We start from the raw sequence: 23,782 nt of genomic DNA, 5'->3' as shown, positions 1-23,782 counted from the left end.
TGTAGTGCAAACTGGATTCGGCAGCTGCTCAAGAATGGTCTTACTTGCTTCTGGTTGCCATCAAAAGCGTTCCGGGTTCCCAATCCTTGGTTCAGGAGCGTGGGGATCTGGTGGCAGCACTGCCGGGCCTGCAGCATTGGGACCTCCAGCGGAGGGATGAAGGAGTATCGGTGGTACAGGAACAAAAGGACCAGGGGGGTGCAGGTGGAGTAGCCGGGCTTGAGAGTAGTTGCAGGGCTTGGGCTAGCTGTTGTTGCTGCAGTTGGAACTGTTGTTGCTGCTGGTTGAATAGCTGGAGAAGGGAAGCGATGTCGCCAGCCATCCGATTTATGTCTCCCTCAGAGCGTTCCAGTCGCTGTAGGGCAGTCCTCTCTGGCTCTTCCTCCATCGTGGTCAGGGAGTGCGCTGGGTCCATGATGGTCAGATCGTTCTGTCACGAACAGAAGAGGACCCAAGAGCGCAAGTTCAAATTCAGAGTTCTTTATTCAAGGTTACAGGCGGGAAGAGGAGTCCCAGGGGTGTCAGGGGTCTTTCAGGGTCCTCCTGGGGGTACCTGTGCTCCGGGGGTCACCAAATGTCCGGGGGTGTCCAGTCCAAGTGCTTAGTGTGTGTGTTCCCCAGTGATGGAGCGGCGTATCGGGCTGAGGGTGGTGAAACGTCTGGGCACGCTCATCTGGTGGTCGGAGACCTGGGGGACACACACACACAACAGCAATATGAATGGCAGGCAGAAGTACAGATCAGGGCTGGGCAAATATCGTGGTGAGAGACAGAAGGCAGAAACGAGTTACCGGAGGGGGCTGAAGATCGGAGAGTAGTCGAGGTCCAGAAGGCAGGTTGGGATAGACGGGGCAGTAGAACAAGGAGGCAGTCAAGAAAGGATCGGTATCACAAACAGGAGTCAGAGCGCAGACAGGCAGGTTACTGGTCCGGGTTTGAAGACGATCTGACAGGGCTTGGCTGAAAACCAGGGCTTGATATACTGGGAGAGGTAGTGGGGAAATGCAGTTCAGCTGGCAGAGTAATTAGAACAGAGTGAGGCAAGGTGAGGATGGTGAGTGGGAAATGCAGTGCAGCTGGCCAGGTAACAAGAGCAGAGCAGGGCAGGTGGAGCTAGTTAGGCTGAGTAGAGAGAGGGAGGTGAGCAGAGTGGAAGATAATTGAATGCAATTAATGTTGCTACCAGGGAGAGAGAGTGCTCATGACAAACAGATGCGTTGGAAAGAGGATGATGCGGTCATAGGGGCCGTCTCTGAAAGGAAGTGGTTTACTGTGTGAGCAACTGTCTCTCTGCTGGTGATAAGATATATCTGTGTGTCTGAGGAGAACATTACCAGTCTTTTAGTCTCTTTACCTGCCTCTTTAGAAGAGACTGTGTATTAAATCAATGTTCTTGTGTTTTGTCATCACAGAGGAAACTTCACGGTTCCGAAGCTGCTCCCGGAATCCAACATGGTGTTCGGAGTTCTAGGTGTGTTCTTGGGTCTACTCCTTGAGGTTTCCACACACGGACCCCACAGCGTTCCCCGGACCTCCTGGAAACACGAAGGTATGGTAACATAATCAGCACTTTCCCTCACAGACACTCACACTGCAGCAGACCTGGGTAAAGTATTCTCAAATACTTGAGGACTAGATTAAGTTTGCCCAGTACAATAGAACCAATGGACTGTAGAGAAATGATTTACCGGAGAGATGGTGGTAGGTCATTTTCTTCTAAAATTCTCATAAACATTCACCCAGGGTTCACTATTTTAAAGACATTACATCAGTCAACACAGTCTCCCTTGAGTCTCTGCCCAGCCTTTCAAGCTTCTTGAAGGGGGGAGGAAGTTCAGTAACTGTTTGTATGCTGCTATTGACAAATAATGGCTCCAGTAATCAAATCACATTTTATTTGTCACATGCTTGGTAAACAACAAGTGTAGACTAACAGTGAAATGCTTACTGACGGGTCCATTTCTAACAATGCAGGGTTAAAGATAAAAAAAATTGAAATGGTGATAAAAGGAATAAATACACAGTGAATAACAATAACGAGTAAAAAATAACACTGCTATATACAGGAAGTAGCAGGTAATAACATGGCTATATACAGGAAGTACCAGGTAATAACATGGCTATATACAGGGACTACCAGGTAATAACATGGCTATATACAGGAAGTAGCAGGTAATAACATGGCTATATACAGGGAGTACCAGGTAATAACATGGCTATATACAGGAAGTAGCAGGTAATAACATGGCTATATACAGGGAGTACCAGGTAATAACGTGGCTATATACAGGGAGTTCCAGGTAATAACGTGGCTATATACAGGAAGTAGCATGTAATAACATGGCTATATACAGGGAGTACCAGGTAATAACATGGCTATATACAGGAAGTAGCAGGTAATAACATGGCTATATACAGGAAGTAGCAGGTAATAACATGGCTATATACAGGAAGTAGCAGGTAATAACATGGCTATATACAGGGAGTACCAGGTAATAACATGGCTATATACAAGGAGTACCAGGTAATAACATGGCTATATACAGGGAGTACCAGGTAATAACATGGCTATATACAGGGAGTTCCAGGTAATAACATGGCTATATACAGGAAGTTCCAGGTAATAACATGGCTATATAGGTAGCTTAGTGGTAAAGAGCGTTGTGCCAGTAACCGAAAGGTCGCTGGTTCTAATCCCCGAGCCAACTAGGTGAAAAATCTGTCTGTGTGCCCTTGAGCAAGGCACTTAACCCTAATTGCTCCTGTAAGTCGCTCTGGATAAGAGCGTCTGCTAAATGACTAAAAATGTAAATGTAAGTACCAGGTAATAACATGGCTATATACAGGTAGTTCCAGGTAATAACGTGGCTATATACAGAGAGTACCAGGTAATAACATGGCTATATACAGGGAGTACCAGGTAATAACATGATTATATACAGGGAGTACCAGGTAATAACATGATTATATACAGGGAGTAACAGTACCGAGTCTATGTGCAGGGGTACAACGTAATTGAGGTGGCTATGTACATATAGGTAGGGATAAAGTGACTAGGCAACGGGATAGATAATAGACAGCAGCAGTGTGTATGTTGTGTTGAGGTGTGTGTGTGTGTGGGTAGAGTCCAGTGTGTGTGCATAATTGGTGCAAGAGTTAGCGCAAAAAAGGGTCAATGCATGTAGCTATTTAGCGGTCTTGTTTAGCAGTCTTATGGCTTGGGGGTAGAAGCTGTTCAGCGTCCTGTTGGTTCCAGACTTGGTGCACTGGTCCAGGCTATAGCTTGGGTGGCTGAAATCTTTGACAATTCTCTGGGCCTTCGTCTGACACCTGGATGGCAGGAAGCTTGGCCCCGGTGATGTACTGAGCCGTACGCATTACCCTCTGTAGTGCCTGGCGGTCAGATGCCGAGCAGTTGCCATACCAGGCGGTGATGCAACCAGTCAGGATGCTCTCGACGGTGCAGCTGTATAACTTTTTGAGGATCTGAGGACCCATGCCAAATCTTTTCAGTCTCCTGAGGGGGAATAGGCTTTGTCGTGCCCTCTTCATGACCGTCTTGGTTTGTTTGGACCATGATAGTTTGTTGGTGATGTGGACACCAAGGAACTTGAAGCACTCAACCTGCTCCACTACAGCCCCGTCGATGAGAATGGGGGCGTGCTCGGTCCTCCTTTTCCTGTAGTCCACAATCATCTCTTTTGTCTTGATCACGTTGAGTGAGAGGTTGTTATCCTGGCACCACACGGCCAGATCTCTGACCACCTCCCTATAAGGCTGTCTCATCGTTGTCTGTGATCAGGCCTACCACTGTTGTGTAGTCGGCAAACTTAATGATGGTATTGGAGTCGTGCTTGGCCATACAGTCATGGGTGAACAGGGAGTACAGGAGGGGGACTGAGCACGCACCCCTGAGGGGCCCCCGTGTTGAGGATCAGCGTGGCAGATGTGTTGTTAGCTACCCTTACCACCTGGGGGCGGCCCATCAGGACCTTAGTGTTCTTGGACACAGGGACTATGGTGGTCTGCTTGAAACATGTTGGTATTATAGACTCCGTCAGGGACAGGTTGAAAATGTCAGTGAAGACATTGCACTCTGCAGCTCGCGGCTGTGCTTCCCTTTGTAGTCCGTAATAGTTTGCAAGCCCTGCCACATCCGACGAGCGTCGGAGCCGGTGTAGTACGATTCAATCTTAGTCCTGTATTGACGATTTGCCTGTTTGATGGTTCATCGGAGGGCATAGCGGAATTTCTTATAAGCATCCGGGTTAGAGACCTGCTCCTTGAAAGCGGCAGCTCTACCCTTTAGCTCAGTGCGGATGTTGCCTGTAATCCATGGCTTCTTGTTGGGGTATGTACGTACGGTCACTGTGGGGACGACGTCATCGTTGCACTTATTGATGAAGCCAGTGACTGATGAGGTGTACTCCTCAATGCCGTGGGAAGAATCCCGGAATTTATTCCAATCTGTGCTAGCATAACAGTCCTGTAGCATAGCATCAGCGTCATCTGACCACTTCTGTATTGAGCGAGTAACTGGTACTTCCTGCTTTAGTTTTTGCTTGTAAACAAGAATCAGGAGGATATAATTATGGTCAGATTTGCCAAATGGAGGGCGAGGGAGAGCTTTGTACACGTCTCTGTGTGTGGAGTAAAGGTGGTCTAGAGTTTTATTTTCCCTCAGCTTGCACATTTAACATGCTGGTAGAAATTAGGTAAAACGGATTTAAGTTTGCCTGCATTAAAGTCCCTGGCCACTAGGAGCGCTGCCTCTGGATGAGCATTTTCTTGTTTGCTTATGGCCTTATATAGCTCATGGGCCCTTCCGCATCTGAGAGTTTTTACCCGGCATGCATCTGGAAACCTGTGCCCTCTCACACCTGATGCTGGCGCTGCCAGACACTCAACCTAATGCAAACTACTGCCATCTTCACCATCAATCACCACACACACACACACACACACAAAGCATTCTGAGGAGCCATAACGATAGACACTCGGACAGATGCACCAAGGAGACTGGTTTATAACCCCTCTATAACTTATTTTATAACCCCTAAACAGATCTAGACTGGACTGGCCCGGTATTATGTCTAAGAGGAACACTATATGCCTATCTATCCCTCACTGTTGAAATTGTAGATAAGCAATAAGGAAATCATTAGTTGCTTTTCTTCAGTAACTATGTGAAATTGCTTGACTTTACTTTTGACCTAGATTCAATCATGGGTGTTGGCATTGGACAATGTTTAAAATCTGTGTGTCTTGTTTATCAACAGAGCTCAATTTGGTGGAGTTTTCTGAGCCAGGAATCTTCAACTATTCCACTCTGTTGTTGAGTGAGGATAAGGATGTGCTGTATGTTGGAGCAAGGGAGGCCATCTTTGAACTCAGCATGACCAATGTGTCAATCAAGAACAACAAGGTACAGAAAGGTTTTATCATTTCAAAAGGTCTCAACTTGAAAGTTTGTCTTTGAAAATGTTTCTATTTAAATGGCCTCCCTGCAGGTTCAATGGAAGGCCTCTGAAAACCACATGACGATGTGCATCTTAAAAGGAAAATCTAAAGAGGTACGTCTGCTATTCCATCAAATGACTGACTTCTTATCCGTGTGAAAGGAAGCCATGTCTTGGCTCTCCGGTATCTCGATTTGTTTCGTTCTGTTATCTCTCTCAGCCAGGTGTAAATGTGTCTCCGTGATGTGTTTTACAGACAGACTGTCTAAACTACATCCGGGTGTTACAAGTGTTTGACGACAACCGACTGTATGTCTGTGGGACACATGCTTTTCAGCCTGTCTGTTACTACCTGGTAAGTGGATTACGTTTACAATTTAGTCATTTAGCAGACACTCTTATCCAGAGCGACTGACAGGAGCAATTCCTTTGCTCTAGGGCGCATCGACATATATTTTTTTCACCTGGTCAATTCAGGGATTCAAACCAGCGACCTTTCGGTTACTGGCCCAACGCTCTTAACCGCTAGGCTACCTGCCGCCCCTGGATCACTCTGGAGACAGCCACCTCTTTATAGATTTATTTTATTATATCTTTATTTTATTTCAAGTTACAGGTAGAAATGAAAGGAATTGAATCAATGTAGTGTCTTTATTGTCCACACCATGTTGAAATTCAACTTTGTCTTCACAGTAAGTAGTAATCATTGTGTAATAATCATATTTGTGCTCTCATCAGTCCCTAAAGGATTTCAGTCTGGAGGGTTCAGCGGAGGACGGGAGAGGGAAGTGTTCCTTTGACCCATCTCAGAGCTTCACTACGGTCATGGTTGGTAAGTAGACCCAGATTGAATCAATAGTAGACACTGATTTAATCAATAGTAGACCCAGATTTCATAAATAGCTTTTTTGGTACACAGCCCTAAACACATAATTATCCTGATTTATAATATTTTGAGGCATTTAGGCCCGAAAAAAACAACCAAACCTGGTTTAGAGAAAAACAAGTCAGAGCTTTATTATAGCTACATCTTATTTGTGTTTTCTTCTGTCTTTTTAGATGGAGAACTTTACTCTGGAACCTCATATAACTTCTTAGGAAGTGAGCCGATCATCTACAGATATTCTCTTTCACAGAGTCTGCGGACAGAGTATTCAACATCTTGGCTGAACGGTAAAGGCTGTGATACTTGCTCCTCTCCATATAAGGAATTTGTTGCCCCTACCCCACATTTCCCAGGAATATTCTTATCATGTTACTGAATGTATCCAGAGTGTTTTCAGATTTTGTTATCAACAAATGCGGCTATAAGTAGAGTAAAGGCAAAATCAACAGTGTAATGTTTTGGATTCAGTCTTGTCAGGTGAACTGTTGTCCTCAATTTTAGTCAAATAACTTTCCCATAATCTCCAAACTATTCCCTTTCAATTGCTACCATGGTTATGCACATGCTCTTCATATTTCTTCTGTAAGACATGTCTATTTAGCCCTTTCCATATAGGCCAATTCCCACGAGTGTAAAGGGTTAAGGAGCTTACATCCAAGATCCTCTAAAAAAGTAACAGCTGATCCACCTTCAAGTTTTCCTCACTCTGTTCAATATACAGAGAAACCATTTATTTACCACTGACCCATCCAATATCTCTCTCGACCCCACAGAACCCAGTTTTGTTTTTGCTGATGTCATCAGAGAGGGGAAGAACAGTGCAGATGGCGAGGATGATAAGATCTACTACTTCTTTACTGAGGTCTCTGTGGAGTACGAGTTCTTTGGCAAGCTGCTCATCCCCAGGATAGCACGCGTCTGTAAGGTTAGGACACGTCAGCGGAGTAGCTAACCATCTGCCACTGGCACCACTATGGTGTTCTCTCTCTCTCTCTCTCTCTCTCTCTCTCTCTCTCTCTCTCTCTCTCTCTCTCTCTCTCTCTCTCTCTCTCTCTCTCTCTCTCTCTCTCTCTCTCTCTCTGCTCTCTCTCTCTCTCTCTCTGTATCTCTCTCTCTCTCTCTCTCTCTGTATCTCTCTCTCTCTGTATCTCTCTCTCTGTATCTCTCTGTCTCTCTCTCTGTATCTCTCTGTATCTCTCTCTCTCTCTGTATCTCTCTCTCTCTCTCTGTATCTCTCTCTCTCTGTATCTCTCTCTCTCTCTCTCTCTCTCTCTCTCTCTCTCTCTCTCTCTCTCTCTCTCTCTCTCTCTCTCTCTCTCTTGCTGTCTTTCTTCAAACCACAGTACCGTTTTTTCCCCTGTGTCCTGTTTCAACTGGTTGAAGGTTGTGGGTTCAATTCCTGCAGGGATCAATTATACATACAAACAATGTTTGGATGAAAGTGTCTGCTAAGTGTCATATGTTGTTGTTATTATTATATATGAATGTGCCTCATCTCTCTGCAGGGTGATCTGGGAGGCCAGCGGACACTACAGAAGAAATGGACCAGTTTCCTGAAGGCCAAGCTGGTGTGTTCCATGCCAGAGCTCAACTTTGTGTTCAACGTGGTTCATGACGTGTTCATACTGAAGACTCCTGACTGGAGAGAGACGGTCATCTACGGAGTGTTCACATCCCAGTGGTGAGTTAGCATCTTCTGTCAGGACACTGTAATAACTTTAGTAACACCATTTTATTAACGTGTTAGTGTCTTCAGAAAGTATTCATGCCCCTTGACTTATTCCACATTTTGTTGTGTTACAGCCTGACTTTAAAATGTATTTAAAAAAATATCTCACCCATCTACACACAATACCCCATAACGATGAAATGAAAACATGTTTTTATAATTTTTGGATAATTTATTGAAAATGAAATACCGAAATATCTAATTTACATAAGTATTCAAACCCCTGAGTCAATACTTTGTAGAAGCACATTTGGCAGCAATTACAGCTGTGAGTCTTTCTGGGTGAGTCTTTAACAGCTTTCCACACCTGGATTGTGCAACATTTGCCCATTATTCTTCAAGCTCTGTCAAATTGGTTGTTGATCATTGCTAGACAACCATGTTCAGGTCTTGCTATTAGATTTTCAAGTAGATTTAAGTGAAAACTAACTCAGCGACTCAAGAACATTCACTGTCTTCTTGGTAAGCAACTCCAGTGTAGATTTGGCCTTGTGTTTTATGATATTGTCCTGCTGGAATGTGAATTAATCTTCCAGTGTCTGGTGGAAAGCAGACTGAACAAGGTTTTCCACTAGTTTTCCTAAGCTCGTATTACGAGGATGGGATCCACCCAAATCATTTGGGTTCCTGGATCCTTTCACAGCATTATAAGGCTGCGTTGAGACAATGACTTATCAATGACCCAAGTCCAGCTCATTTAATCCCTACCATTGTGTCGCTGAGTTGTCATAATGATTCAGCAAATGTACATAATAATAATATGCCATTTAGCAGACGCTTTTATCCAAAGCGACTTACAGTCATGCGTGCATACATTTTTATGGGTGGTCCCGGGGATCGAACCCACTACCTTGGCGTTACAAGCGCCGTGCTCTACCAGCTGAGCTACAGAGGACCACTACATTATCCTAGGGGCGTTGGAAGACACAATGTAAATAACCTAATTTATGTCCCTCCTACTGCCCGGAATGCCTCTGCTGATCCTACAGCTATTGTATGCAGTAATCATATGCCTATGAACCAGAGTAATACTGTTAGCACTGAGGTGGTGTGCCCTATGAGGAAGTCCACTGTGTGCAGCTCACCCTGCACTAATAAAAATAACTTGAGTATGTCTACCTCTGCTAAGCTTCCCAGTAAAGCAGGAAAAAAGCATCCCAGAAAAGTGTTAAAAATAGCCCAAGTTAACATATGTAGCTTAAGAAACAAGGTTCATGAAATCAATAATTTGCTAGTAACAGATGACATTCATATTCTGACAATCTCTGAAACTCACTTAGATAATACCTTTGATGATACAGTGGTAGCAATACAAGGTTATAACATTTACAGAAAATACAGAAATGCCAATGGGGGCTGTGTTGTGGTCTATATTCAGAACCACATTCCTGAAAAGCTTAGGGGGGATCTCATGTTAAATACTGTTGAAGTAATACGGCTACAGGTTCACCTGCCTCACCTAAAGCCCATTCTGGTGGGAAGCTGCTATACACCACCAAGTGCGAACAGTCAGTATATGGATAACGTGTGAAATGCTTGATAATATATGTGATATCAATAGAGAGGTATACTTTCTGGGTGATTTTAAATATTGACTGTCTGTCATCAGGATGCCCACTCAAGAGAAAGCTTAAAACTGTAACCAGTGCCTGCAACCTGGTTCAGGTTATCAATCAACCTACCAGGGTAGTTACAAACAGTACAGGAATTAAATCATCAACATGTATTGATCATATCTTTACTAATGCTGCAGAAATTTGTTTGAAAGCAGTATCCAAATCCATCGGATGTAGTGATCACAATATAATAGCCATATCTAGGAAAACTGAAGTTCCAAAGGCTGGGCCTAATATTGTGTATAAGAGGTCATACAATAAGTTCTGTAGTGATTCCTATGTTGTTGATGTGAAGAATATTTGTTGGTCTGTGGTGTGTAATGACGAGCAACCAGACGCTGCACTTCACACATTTATGAAATTGCTTATCCCAATTACTAATAAGCATGCACCCATTTAAGAAAATGACTGTAAAAACTGTTAAATCCCGTGGATTGATGAGGAATTGAAAAATTGTATGGTTGAGAGGGATGAGGCAAAATGGATGGCAAATAGGTCTGGCTGTACAACCGATTGGCAAACGTACTGCAAATTGAGAAATCATGTGACTAAACTGAATAAAAAGAAGAAGAAACAAAGATAAATGACATAAAGAATAATAGTAAAAAGCTTTGGAGCACCTTAAATGAAATTTTGGGCAAAAAGGCAAACTCCGCTCCATCATTCATTGAATCAGATGGCTCATTCATCACAAAACCCACTGATATTGCCAACTACTTTAATGATTTTTTCATTGGCAAGGTTAGCGAACTTAGGCATGACATGCCAGCAACAAACGCTGACACTACACATCCAAGTATATCTCACCAAATTATGAAAGACAAGCATTGTAATTTTGCATTGGCATGTTGAATAAACCGAGCTGTCTGTTTGAACTACTGGCATACAGCTAGGACACCCATGCATACCCCACCACACATGCGTACCCCACCACCCATGCATACCCCACCACCCATGCATACCCCACCACCCATGCATACCCCACCACACATGCATACCCCACCACACATTGTGACGTCACGAGAGGCTACACAGCTTTCAGCGGGATTGCTCAAGTAGTGCAAGGAGACAAGGTTCAAACAAAACAAGGATTTTATTATAGGTCTTGGGAAATTAACGAAAATATAACAAAATTCTGTTCTCTTGTGGCTCTTTAAGGGTTAACAGTTCAGGGATGTCTCTTCCACATCCAAAGTCATAATTCTCACTCGCTCAGATAACTTTTCCCCAGCCTTACTGTAGTCCACGTTGCAGCTAGTGGCCAACCCAGCAAAAAGTCCTTCCAAATGTCTCTCACGTATTTCCACAGGTGCATATATCCAAAGGTGAGTATTTCCCAAAGGTAAGTATCTCCAAATCCTTATATTCCTCATGGAAGTGGACGTGCAGCACTCTTGTCCTCCAGAGAGCCCAGGTTGGAGACTGTGTCTCTTCCCTTCCCCAAACCTTCAGCTCCTCATTTGTTTCAGCTGCGTGGGAAGATTGGCCATAGAGGGGTGGAGTTCCCGACCATACCAGCAGATGGAGCCATAGCTGTCTGGGTTTGCAGCCACCTCAGGGGGATGTAACGTCCCTCCAGGACACAGCCTCTCGTGACATCACACATCCCCCTCCTCGGGACCGACGTCCTCGTCGGGGTAAAGGCAGCGAAGAAGGCATCACGCCGGGAGAGGGCGTCCGCATTGCCGTGGTGCTTGCCAGCCTGCTCTCTCTTCAACTCCTCCACCTCTAGGACCAGGGACTCAGCCTCCTGTTGTCTCTCCTTGAGTTTCTTACTGAACGCATCAGCCTTGGTTTTAGCAGAGTTTAGCTTCTGTTGAGCAGCTTTCAGTTCCTTCTCTCTCTCTGCCTCCGCATTCTTCATCTTGTTCTCCAACACCTTGTACTTCTCCTCTGCCTTCTTCTGGACCTCCCTTACTACTGCGCAGGGTCTCCTCACACTCCTCGATGGTCCTGCGCAGCCTCTCCAGCTCCCCCCTGTTGCTTATGGAAGGAGCTCTGTTGGAGTTTAGCCTGGAGGATATCTAACTCTTCTGTCTTCATGTCTAACTGTTGCTTTAACAAACGATACCTCTCAGCGGTCCCCTTCAGACCAGACAGTTCTTTGTCCAGATTCTGTAGCTCCGTCTCTGTGTCGGTCTGGGCACCTGCCATCCCTATCAGAGCCCGGGCGGGAGTGAGTAACTCGGAGGATTGCACCGGAGCCTTCCCAGGATGAGTCTTGCCTCTCCGTTTCCGAGGTACTCGGGTTATCCTCTCCTGAGACTCTCTCCAGAGTGGGTAAAAGGCTGGGCAGTCTCGTCCAATTAGGACAGGGACGGGAGGGAATCAACCACCCCCACCGTCGTGTGTATGGTTCCCCGTGTGCTGGTCATTGTAAGTTCAGTAATGGGGTATTCTCTGGTGTCCCCATGGACACAGGAAACTGGGAGGACTTTCCCCGGGGTCAGACACGTTGGGCCCACCAAATCCTTACGCACCAGGGTGGCCCGGCTACCAGAATCCAGTAAGGCCTCCACATCATGGTGATTCACAGTTACCGGGCAGGTGGGGGGTCGATCTGGGCCGCCATCTACGACTCCCAAGAGCGAGGCAAAACGGTGTGTGGGTGCTGAGCTGGAGGACTCCGCAGTGGGCATAGGTTCATCGGCTGGTTTCCCACACTGCCAGGAGATATGTCCCATCTCCCCCACACCGGTAACACTGTCGAGTTTCCCCCTCCTGGTGTACTCTTCTTGGACCCGCCTGGTTTCTGGCTCCCCCTGGAGCCGGGATAAGTCCTGACGTGGCTGGGTTCGAGACCTTGGGGTCCTTTGGACGGGTTCTTCCCATTTGTGGTGGGGCCGCACTCCTGGGGTCTTTTCGGGAAGCATTCAGCATCTCCGCTGTGGCCTGGTACTTTTCCACAGCTTCCACGGTCAGATCAGCCGTGGTCAAGGCCTGTTGACTGATGAACCGTTTTGCCTCATAAGGCAGGGCGCGTAGGTAACGATCCACCACAACGGCCTCCACCACCGCCGCTGCTGTATTCCTCTGCGGATCCAGCCATTTCCTTGCGATTCGGACAAGTTCATGCATCTGCGCCCGAGGAGGTTGGTCTTGTTGGAAGGTCCAGCCGTGAAAGCGCTGGGCCCTACCAAACTTTGTGAGTCCATATCTGCTGAGGATCTCAGACTTCAGGGCATCATAGTCAGTAACCTGGTCAGGGCCCAGGTCCCGGACAGCATTCAGCGATTCCCCGGTTAGAAAGGGGGCTAACAGACCAACCCACTGTTGCTTGGGCCAGGCTTCCCTAGTGGCCGTGGCCTCAAATGCATGCAGGTATGCCTCAATGTCATCGGTAGCTCCCATCTTAGATATAAAGTCACTTGCCTTTATTGGGCGGGTATTTTGGACAACCCTCTGTCTCTGCAACTGCAATTCCTCTGCCTTCAGAAGGTTGGCTTTCTTTTGCTCCTCCAAGAGAGCCACGTTTGCTTGCATCTGGGCTTGCTGGCCAGCAACAAGGGCTTTCAATATGTCCTCCATTTCAGTCGGCGGGGAGCCTACGGCCAACTTGGAAAACTGGGTGATCAAACCTTCGGTATCCTCCTCTGACATGCACTATTAACGCTTGAGCGTGCCTGCATCCTCCACCATCTGTGACGTCACGAGAGGCTACACAGCTTTCAGCGGGATTGCTCAAGTAGTGCAAGGAGACAAGGTTCAAACAAAACAAGGATTTTATTATAGGTCTTGGGAAATTAACGAAAATATAACAAAATTCTGTTCTCTTGTGGCTCTTTAAGGGTTAACAGTTCAGGGATGTCTCTTCCACATCCAAAGTCATAATTCTCACTCGCTCAGATAACTTTTCCCCAGCCTTACTGTAGTCCACGTTGCAGCTAGTGGCCAACCCAGCAAAAAGTCCTTCCAAATGTCTCTCACGTATTTCCACAGGTGCATATATCCAAAGGTGAGTATTTCCCAAAGGTAAGTATCTCCAAATCCTTATATTCCTCATGGAAGTGGACGTGCAGCACTCTTGTCCTCCAGAGAGCCCAGGTTGGAGACTGTGTCTCTTCCCTTCCCCAAACCTTCAGCTCATCAGCTCCTCATTTGTTTCAGCTGCGTGGGAAGATTGGCCATAGAGGGGTGGAGTTCCCGACCATACCAGCAGATGGAGCCATAGCTGTCTGGGTTTGCAGCCACCTCAGGGGGATGTAACGTCCCTCCAGGACACAGCCTCTCGTGACATCACAACATGCAGAGATCATCCGTTCACCTACTCTGCGTCTCACAATGACATAGCCGTTGGAACCAAAATTCTCAAATTTGGACTCAACAGACCAAAGGACAGATGTCCACCGGTCTAATGTCCATTGCTCATGTTTCTTGGCCCAAGCAAGTCTCTTCTTATTATTGGTGTCCTTTAGTAGTGGTTTCTTTGCAGCAAATCGACCATGAAGGCCTGATTCACGCAGTCTCCTCTGAACAGTTGATGTTGAGCTGTGTCTATAACTTGAACTCTGTGAAGCATTTATTTGGGCTGCAGTTTCTGAGGTGCAGTTAACTCTAATGAACTTATCCTCTGCAGCAGAGGTAACTCTGGGTCTTCCTTTCCTGTGGCGGTCCTCATGAGAACCAGTTTCATCATAGCGCTTGATGGTTTTTGCGACTGCACTTGAAGAAACGTTCAAAGTTCTTGACATTTTCCGTATTGACTGACCTTCATGTCTTAAAGTAATGATGGACTGTCATTTCTCTTTGCTTATTTGAGCTGTTCTTGCCAAAATATGGACTTGGTCTTTTACCAAATAGGGCCATCTTCTGTATACCACTCCTACCTTGTCACAACACAACTGATTGGCTCAAACGCATGATGGAAAGAAATTCCACAAATTAACTTTTAACAAGGCACACCTGTTAATTGAAATACATTCCAGGTGACTACCTCATGAAGCAGGTTGAGAGAATGCCAAGTGTGTGCAAAGCTGTCATCAAGGCAAAGGGTGGCTGCTTTGAAGAGTCTCAAATCTAAAAATATATTTTGATTTGTTTAACACTTTTTTTGGTTACTACATGATTCCATATGTGTTATTTCATAGTTTTGATGTCTTCACTATTATTCTACAATGTAGAAAATAGTAAAAATAAAGAAAAACACTGGAATGAGTAGGTCTGTCCACATTTTTTGACTGGTAGTGTATATGGATGATATGGATGACTCATGGGCGGCGCACAATTGGCCCAGCGTCGTCCAGGGTAGGGAGGGAATGGCCGGCAGGGATGTAGCTCAGTTGATAGAGCATGGTGTTTGCAACGCCAGGGTTGTGGGTTCGATTCCCACGGGGGGCCAGTATAAAAAAATATATATATGTATTCACTAACTGTAAGTCGCTCTGGATAAGAGCGTCTGCTAAATGACTAAAATGTAAATGTAAAATGTATAAATCCAGGCACATTTAACGGTTAGGCTATTGATTATAGACCTAATTAAGTTGGGGTTTCCGATCTTCTCACTTTTCTTAGACAATTAAGGCCAAGGGCTGTTTTCTCGTCTCCTAACTCCACCGCATTGTTCTCAACACCAATATGCTGGTTAACTTTGCTATTATGCACATAGCAACACGGTCTAGGAATAGGCGCCAATTCAACAGCGCGCTGATGTTTCAGAACCGCGGACAGCGACCGCTATCAAACGCAGGAGAAAGCGCATTTGTTATAAAATAATAAAAAATGTATTAGTGTTGCACCATTGTCCTTAACCAAATACAATTTCAGCAGCACATGTCTTAGAGTGATGGACTGTGCCATCCCCACGGCCTCCACAATGGATCAGTCCACTCAGACAGGAGCCAATCAGACAGGTGTCTTGTACACCATGCATTATTTTTTTTGCTACTGCTCGACTAAAGAAATCTTGATCGACCAAACACTCGACCAGTCGACTAAATGGGGTCACCCCTAGGAAGGACGCCTGTATCTTTGTAGTGACTGGGTGTATTGATACACCATCCAAAGTGTAATTAACAACTTCACCATGCTGAAAGGGATATTCAATGTCTGCTTTTTTTATTTTGACCCATCTACCAATAGGTGTCCTTCTTTGCGAGGCATTGGAAAACTTCCCTGGTCTTTGTGGTTGAATCTGTGTTTAAAATTCACTGCTTGACTAAGGGGCCTTACAGATAATTGTATATGTGGGGTACAGAGATGAGGTAGTCATTCAAATCATGTTAAACACTATTGCACACATAGTGAGACCATGTAACTTATGTGAGTTGTTAAGCAAATGTTCACTCCTGATCTTATTTAGGCTCGTCATAACAAAGGGGTTGAATACTTATTGACTAAAGACATTTTTTTTAATTCATTTGTAAAAACAAAAATATATATATACATTCCACCAACATTATGGGGTATTGTGTGTAGGCCAGTGACAAACAATCAACATTTAATCAATTTTTACATTCAGGCTGTAACACAAAATGTGGGAAAGGTCTAGGGGTGTGAATCAATCAATCAATCAAATCCGCAGATGTCACAAATTGCTATACAGAAACCCAGCCTAAAACCCCAAACAGCAAGCAATGCAGATGTAGAAGCACGGTGGCTAGGAAAAACTCCCTAGAAAGGCAGAAACCTAGGAAGAAACCCAGAGAGGAACCAGGCTCTGAGGGGTGGCCAGTCCCCTTCTGGCTGTGCGTGGTGGAGATTATAACAGTACATGGCCATTGAAGGCCAGAATTTTCTCCAAGATGTTCAAACATTCATAGGTGACCAGCAGGGTCAAATAATAATCACAGTGGTTGTAGAGGTTGCAACAGGTCAGTACATCAGGAGTAAATGTCACTTGGCTTTTCATAGCCGGGCATTTAGAGGTTGAAATAGCAGGTGCGGTAGAGAGAGAGAGAGAGTTGAAAACAGCAGGTCTGGGACAAGGTAGCACGTCTTGTGAACAGGTCAGGGTTCCATAGCCGCAGGCAGAAGAGTTGAAACTGTAGCAGCAGCACGACCAGGTGGACTGGGGACAGCAAGGAGTCATCAGGCCAGGTGGTCCTGAGGCATGGTCCTAGGGCTCAGGTCTTCCGAGAGGGAGAGAGAGAGAGAATTTGAGGGAGCATACTTAAATTCACACAGGACACCAGTTAAGACAGGAGAATAACACTTTCTGAATACTTTCAGAAGGCACTGTAATTTTACAATGGTGTTACTCATACTCCTGAGTGGCGCAGTGGTCTAAGGCACTGCATCGCAGTGCTAACTGTGCCTCTAGAGATCCTGGTTCGAATCCAGGCTCTGTCGCAGCCGGCCGCGACCGGGAGACTCATGGGCGGCGCACAATTGGCCAGCGTCGTCCAGGGTAGGGGAGGGAATGGCCGGCAGGGATGTAGCTCAGTTGATAGAGCATGGCGTTTGTAACGCCAGGGTTGTGGGTTCGTTTCCCACGGGGGGCCAGTATATAAAAATAAAATAAAATATATATATATATATATATATATATATATATATATATATATATATATATATGTATATGTGTATTCACTAACTGTAAGTCGCTCTGGATAAGAGCGTCTGCTAAATGACTAAAATGTAAATGTAGTGAAATGACAGTAACTGCACAGGTATAGGAGCAACCACATCTCATCATGGAAGCGGTGACACCCACCTGTGGAAGGGTCTTTGTGACCTCGTTGGCTTCGTCTTTCTTCTCCAGGGGAAATGTAGGCCTGTCTGCAGTGTGTGCCTACGACATGTCGTCAGTTGAAAAGGTGTTCTCCAATGGGAAGTACATGCAGAAAGCAACAGTGGAACAGTCTCACACCAAGTGGGTGAGATACAACGGAAACACCCCCACCCCTCGCCCAGGAGCTGTAAGTGTTGCTTGCTGAAATCACCTCCTAAACATAACTACGAAATTTACATTTTAAACAGGTTTCCCCACTGTTTTCCATTGACCCTAATTTTTTGGGGGGGGATTGAATTGTGTAATATTTGGATTGGGTTAGACCATTCATAGCATCACCCCCCTCTCACTCTTATCCATCTGTAGTGTATCAACAACCACAACCGTCTCCAGAACATCAACAGCTCTCTCCACCTGCCTGATAAGACACTACAATTTGTAAAAGACCATCCCCTACTGGAAGACCCCGTCCTTCCCATCGGCAACGGGCCCAAACTCATCACCAAGGACGTCAACTACACCCAGATCGCTGTGGAGAGGGTGCAGGCGCTGGACAACAACGTATATGACGTCATATTCACCGGGACCGGTAGGCGCGAACGGGTCTCAGGGGGGGGCTGGCCGAGGTTCAGAGGATAGTGTTGTGTGGAGTTGGCGTTAATTCCATTTCAGTTCAGTTAATTACTATTTTCCTCGTTGTTGTGAAAAGTGCTTCTTTGGTGGGACTATTATTACGATCAACTCTCAGCTCCTGATTAAGGGACATCTTTCAGTCGTTGATATGGCGTTAACATGTTTCCCCCTCTAACCCTTTTAGATAAAGGAATCCTGCACAAATCAGTGGTGTATGAAGGAGAGGTCCATACAGTAGAAGAGATTCAGCTTCTCCACAACTCTGAGCCTATCAAGACCTTGCTTCTGTCATCACAAGGGGTAAGTCACAGTGAAATATGGAAGGAGACTCTCATATCTCTCACGGAACTCGAGTTCTCATCTACTGTGATAACAATAACACTAAAACAATACAGCTGAGGAAGACGTCGAAACGTCAGTCACCTGTTCGCATCCTGTACAATGGATTAAAGTGAGCAAAAATAAATAAATCTGTCTTTTTTTGTTAACTGCTCCAACTCCTTTTTTTTAAATCTCAAATTAGTCCTTTTCTAAGTTTTTCTTGGTAAGCCATTCCCAATAAAACTAAGCTATTGAATACACAAGACAAGCTCTTTATTTCTCAGTTTGAGAACTCTACCTACCCACTAACTTTGGCTTTCGTGTGAAGCTTTTCAACTCGAGAGTAGAAAAGGGGAAGTTTCCGACCAGAGACGGGAAGTCTGCACCGAAGTTAAAACCACAACTGCTCCTTAATCTCAGTGAATGAATAATGAGCATTGTTTTCTCTCTATGCTTCCGCTCTGCTATGGGTGTGTGCCAGACTTACACAGCTTTTAAGCATTTTTACAGACACTGGGAAAGTTGTGCTTCATAGAATGTGTTGACTTTTAGTGTGTGTGCTGTGACGGTCTGTGACGGTCTTGGAATTTGAGGTTACGGTAATTGGTGCGTATCAGACGTGGCTTTTCTCTGCATCTTCACTATTACCATATTATCATTAAACTTCGCTTTTATCAGTAGCATTTCATTCTTATTATTCAAGTTATTACCTCTAAATATTAGTCTGGTATACAAACTAAGAAATGTAAGATTGGAATTCCGAAAGAACACAGATTCAGGTTTTGACGCACTAAACATAAATCAATAAATCAATAATACATCAGTCCGATTTATGTTTTTGCCCCCACTTTTTCTAACAATTCACATAACGTCACCAAAGCTGCTGCGGTCATTCTCTGTGACAATATGTTGTTCAAAGTTTCTAAAGAGGACGCAGTAATGAGAGAAATCATATATTACTGGAAAAATAATATGCTACTGACAATATTAGGTTATAGGCTATGCATTCTATAGGATGAATCATGAAAGGAGCTTGGCTATGTTTAATTCAGTTGCACCCCGAGGAAACGCAAAACTGGCACCTGTTGTCATTGTGTTGTGTGACAAAATTGCACATTTCTGGTGGCCTTTTATTGTCCCCAGCACAAGGTGCACCTGTGTAATGATCATGCTGTTTAATCAGCTTCTTGATATGCCACACCTGTCAGGTGGATGGATTATCTTGGCAAAGGATAAATGCTCACTAACAGGGATGTAAACACATTTGTGCACAATTTGAGAGAAATAAGATTTTTGTGCCTATGGAACATTTCTGGGATCTTTTATTTCAGCTCATGAAACATGTTGCGTTTTATATTTTTGTTCAGTGTATATAGTTTAAAACTAATAGGCCTAGGCCTATTCGAGGAGAGAAGCATCGATCAATCCTCTTGCTTGCTGAATGGCTGTAGTATAGGCTATAAATACTCCCGCTATTAGGTAAAGTTTATCTACATGAAAATAAAGTGAATTATAAAAAAAATATACCCCAAAATGAATGTAGGCCTATTTAAATGTCTTTGAGGGTTATTTTATTTTCATGGCGGTTTTCATCCATAACCGTCAGTTACACGGTATTCAGTTACCATCACAGACCTATGTGCCTGGTTGTGTTCACAGACGAGGTCCCTGTATGCTGGCTCTGACTCGGGCGTGGTGCAGTCTCCTACTGCGTTCTGTGACAAGTACCCATCCTGTTCAGACTGTATCTTGACCCGGGACCCTTACTGTGCCTGGGACCCAGACTCCTCCACCTGTGTCAACATCTTCCACACCCAGGGCCTCACACACCGGTAACACTCCTTTCATTATGGCATTAGGATTATCAGCACAATGCAAAACCTACATGTTTTTACTGCCTCAGAGTAACCCAGTCCATCCTGTTTCTCCGACTACAAGCCTGGAAGTGTCAAACCTTGTCTACTTTGTGATGTATGTTTACTTAATGTCTGTTCTGTTTGTTTTTCAGGAACTTGATCCAGAGCCTTAACGGTGATGCAGACAAGTGTCCCTCAGGTATGTAGCTCTGCGTCTTAACGTGACCAAAGTCTCTGCATACTGACTAGCTATTGGCAGACCCAGGATGCAGTGCTAACAGTGAACAAATACACTCATTTAGGAATGTCTTTATATCGCTTTAGTTAAAGTTTAATTGCCATATAAACATCTTACTCACCAGAGCTTTTGTCATTAAACACAGCATTAAAAAACAGCAAGAAAGTTCAGGAAAGATATAGTAACACCCACCCCTCTCTTCAGAGAGTAAACTCCTCCTCTCCTCCTCCTCACAGCGCCAGGTCTCTCTGTGGAAGACTACCAACGTGTGACAGTTAAACCAGGGAGCTCAGCTGAGCTGCCATGCCTGGTTCAGTCCAACCTGGCCGTGGTGGTCTGGAAGGTGAACGGCAGCACCATGACCGAGGCCTCCAAGTTCCACCTGATGGGTGAGACAGGTCTGCTCATTTACAGCGTGGCCCCAGAGGACCAGGGCCTGTACGAGTGCTGGTCACTGGAGTGGGCCCCTGTTGCAGGGAAGAACTTCAGCCGCCTCCTGGGTGGGTATGTCCTAGGCCTGGATGTCCCCAGGAGGCCTTCACCGCGAGGCCACCCCCCTCAGACAGTCACCCTCAGCTCCGCTCACCCCCACCACCAGTCCACCGCTGCCGCTGAAGGTAATAACGGTAACACCGTGAGACCCCTCCCACTAACTTCAGCCCCTCCCAGCTCCACCGCCCTCACCTCACCACCACCCACTCACAGCGCCTCGCCATCACTAACCACGCCCCCCAGCAGCAGCACCGCCAGGCTTCAGCCCAAGCTCCTTCCCCCCAGCTCCAGCGACGCCGATGAGACCCGGGACCCTGCGACAGAGTACCTCCAACACGACAGCAGCAGCACTTTCCTCTTCCTCTTCCTCCTCTTCTTCCTCCTCTTCTTGGCTGCCTTGGTCTACAACTGTTACATGCAGTACCTACCAGGGCCGTGTCTTCGTCTGCGTGCGGCTCTGTTGGGAAGCCAGAAGAAGCCCCAGCCTGAGTATTTAGCCTGCGAGGCCGGCCTCATGGAGCCTGTCACGGTAGAGAAGCTGGACGTAAAGGATCAGATCCACCTGAATCAGAACGGGGCACAGCTCCGAGCCCTGAGAGACACCGGCTACGAGACCGAGCCAGAGTGTAGCAACGGCAGGATCCCCTGTCGCAGCTACGGGGGGGAAGACAGTCCTTCTAAAGAGAAGCCCTTTGACGTGGACTGTGACTCACAGCCCATTGAATATGCAGACGCGGATCTAGACGCGTCACCGTACTGAAAGATACACATCCCAGCTTCTCTCTTTACTAGTGAATATTAAGGCTTGTTATTTATAGGGGTACTCTCCCTCGTTGTCTCTCTCTACATAGTGGGCCTATATATACAAACCTGTGTGTTATACATGGGTAAACGTAAGCTCAGTGGCCACCTCTCTTTCAGAAGGACAGACAGAGGCAGATTACTTCAGTTATTAGGAGGTCAAGTCACACATCCCGCTTGCCTTCAGAGATTCTCTTACTCACTCTACATACCCCAAGATCAATACAATCTAGGACCTACTAACTAAATATTAAAATCATAGCCTAATCTCTGTGCAAACCTGTAACCCTCTCTCTCGGCATTTTCCAGCAAGAAACGCTGATTTTTATTCCAAATTGGAAACATTGTTTACCAAATTGGTAAGTTAACTTGATGTTTTCCAAATTGGAGCCTTTTAGTTATTTTTTTTATACAATGCGGGGAAAACTCTTCTAACGCTTGTTAATTTTTTTCTGAATGTTCAGTGAATAAGGCTATTTGATATAGTAGGTCAGCTGCTTTCCATCCCAACCTCTAGTACGTTCTCCTATAGAACCTCTAGTACGTTCTCCTATAGAACCTCTAGTACGTTCTCCTATAGAACCTCTAGTACGATCTCCCATAGAACCTCTAGTACGTTCTCCTATAGAACCTCTAGTACGTTCTCCTATAGAACCTCTAGTACGTTCTCCTATAGAACCTCTAGTACGATCTCCCATAGAACCTCTAGTACGATCTCCCATAGAACCTCTAGTACGATCTCCCATTGAACCTCTAGTACGATCTCCTCTAGAACCTCTAGTACGATCTCCCATTGAACCTCTAGTACGATCTCCTCTAGAACCTTTAGTACGATCTCCTCTAGAACCTCTAGTACGATCTCCTCTAGAACCTCTAGTACGATCTCCTCTAGAACCTCTAGTACGATCTCCTCTAGAACCTCTAGTACGATCTCCCATAGAACCTCTAGTACGATCTGTAAATTCTCAGGGACGGTTCGTTAGTTCGCTCTAAGCCTTGTTCACTACAATGGGAGGGTGGTGGTTAGAAAAAGGTATGTGATAAACAGATAAAACCACTGGTGGCCAGTGACTGACTGAAGGAAGAGGTGTGGTACGACTGTGGTATGAGATCTATAGATATTTATACAACGGGTGGGTGTAATCCTGGACGCTGATTGGTTAAAACCGCATTCCAACCGGTGTCTATTCCACAAGTTACCACTGGCTAAATCTATGACGTTGAAATGCCTATTTACTCTGTTCCATCTGACTGCGCAAGCCACTGTCTCATCAGCCCAGCCAGACAATTCATAAACTTGATCTCCACTATAAAAAGCATCTAGACATTATCTCCCATTTCTTTAAGACTAACAATTGGTTTTCAATAGTCTGTCTCTCTGACATTTGCAACATTGTTTCAGTATTGAAATTCGATCTCCAGCTGTCCCATAGTAATGAACGTGTCGGGATGAGACAGACAGACAGGCAGCTTTTCTCAGCCAGTCCAAATTGTGAATCAGCATCATTTTTATGGATGTATACAAAGAAATGTCAATAGAAAACAGGTCAAATGAAACGAAGTGCAGCTAGTTTGCGGTCTTTCCAGCTTCAGTTTGAAGTGATTGTGTTCGCTGTGTTATTGGCTAGCTCCTCTGAACAACAGTGTCCTGACAAGAGAGCACATATTCTATGCCAGGTGAAATCGCGCCTCATTAGCTCATTGTTATGGATGTATCCAAATAAATGTCACTAGAAAACAGCTTAAACAAATGCAAATGTAGCTACTTTGTTGTTATTCTGGCTGCACCGTTTGACGTGACTGTAAATTAGCTAGCTAGCAATAACTTAGTGAGAATAACTTTGCCAGCCAGTATGCCAATAGAACATTTAGAACGAACGACTGGGTCGTGTCCAAAGATACAGAACAAAAAGACTGAAGGACTGGGTCGCGTCTCTGGCAACCGAACCAATAGAACAAATGACCAGCCGGCTTGGGTAGCAACCCTAGATTTGTGTCGGGACTATATCTTGTGGAAGGATGAAATAGTATGAATAAATTAATCCAAATAACGTTTTTAATGAAAATATGTAAATCATTATT

General features: G+C 45.2%; 1 protein-coding gene across 5 annotated transcripts in view; it reads left to right on the top strand.

Annotated features, from left to right (window-relative positions):
* The window catches only part of LOC121573421 (semaphorin-4D), an 86,402-nt gene extending 63,505 nt beyond the window's left edge, over positions 1-22,897 (top strand). For all 5 annotated transcript variants that reach the window (XM_041885386.2, XM_041885390.2, XM_041885387.2 and 2 more), the window contains 14 exons: positions 1,413-1,549; positions 5,280-5,425; positions 5,511-5,573; positions 5,716-5,814; positions 6,198-6,291; positions 6,519-6,632; positions 7,119-7,270; positions 7,851-8,026; positions 17,390-17,546; positions 17,726-17,948; positions 18,177-18,292; positions 19,973-20,145; positions 20,322-20,368; positions 20,644-22,897. In XM_041885386.2, coding sequence (XP_041741320.1) covers positions 1,413-1,549; positions 5,280-5,425; positions 5,511-5,573; positions 5,716-5,814; positions 6,198-6,291; positions 6,519-6,632; positions 7,119-7,270; positions 7,851-8,026; positions 17,390-17,546; positions 17,726-17,948; positions 18,177-18,292; positions 19,973-20,145; positions 20,322-20,368; positions 20,644-21,659 — 2,713 coding nt within the window. In that variant the 3' untranslated portion in view covers positions 21,660-22,897. The remainder of the gene's footprint in view (positions 1-1,412; positions 1,550-5,279; positions 5,426-5,510; positions 5,574-5,715; positions 5,815-6,197; positions 6,292-6,518; positions 6,633-7,118; positions 7,271-7,850; positions 8,027-17,389; positions 17,547-17,725; positions 17,949-18,176; positions 18,293-19,972; positions 20,146-20,321; positions 20,369-20,643) is intronic.
* The last annotated feature ends 885 nt before the right edge of the window (positions 22,898-23,782 follow it).

Source organism: Coregonus clupeaformis, chromosome 9, assembly GCF_020615455.1.
Source record: "Coregonus clupeaformis isolate EN_2021a chromosome 9, ASM2061545v1, whole genome shotgun sequence".
In the NCBI taxonomy this organism is placed as follows: Eukaryota; Metazoa; Chordata; class Actinopteri; order Salmoniformes; family Salmonidae; genus Coregonus; species Coregonus clupeaformis.
Note: the sequence above shows the minus strand (reverse complement) of the source record. Positions and strands in the feature narration are given on the sequence as shown.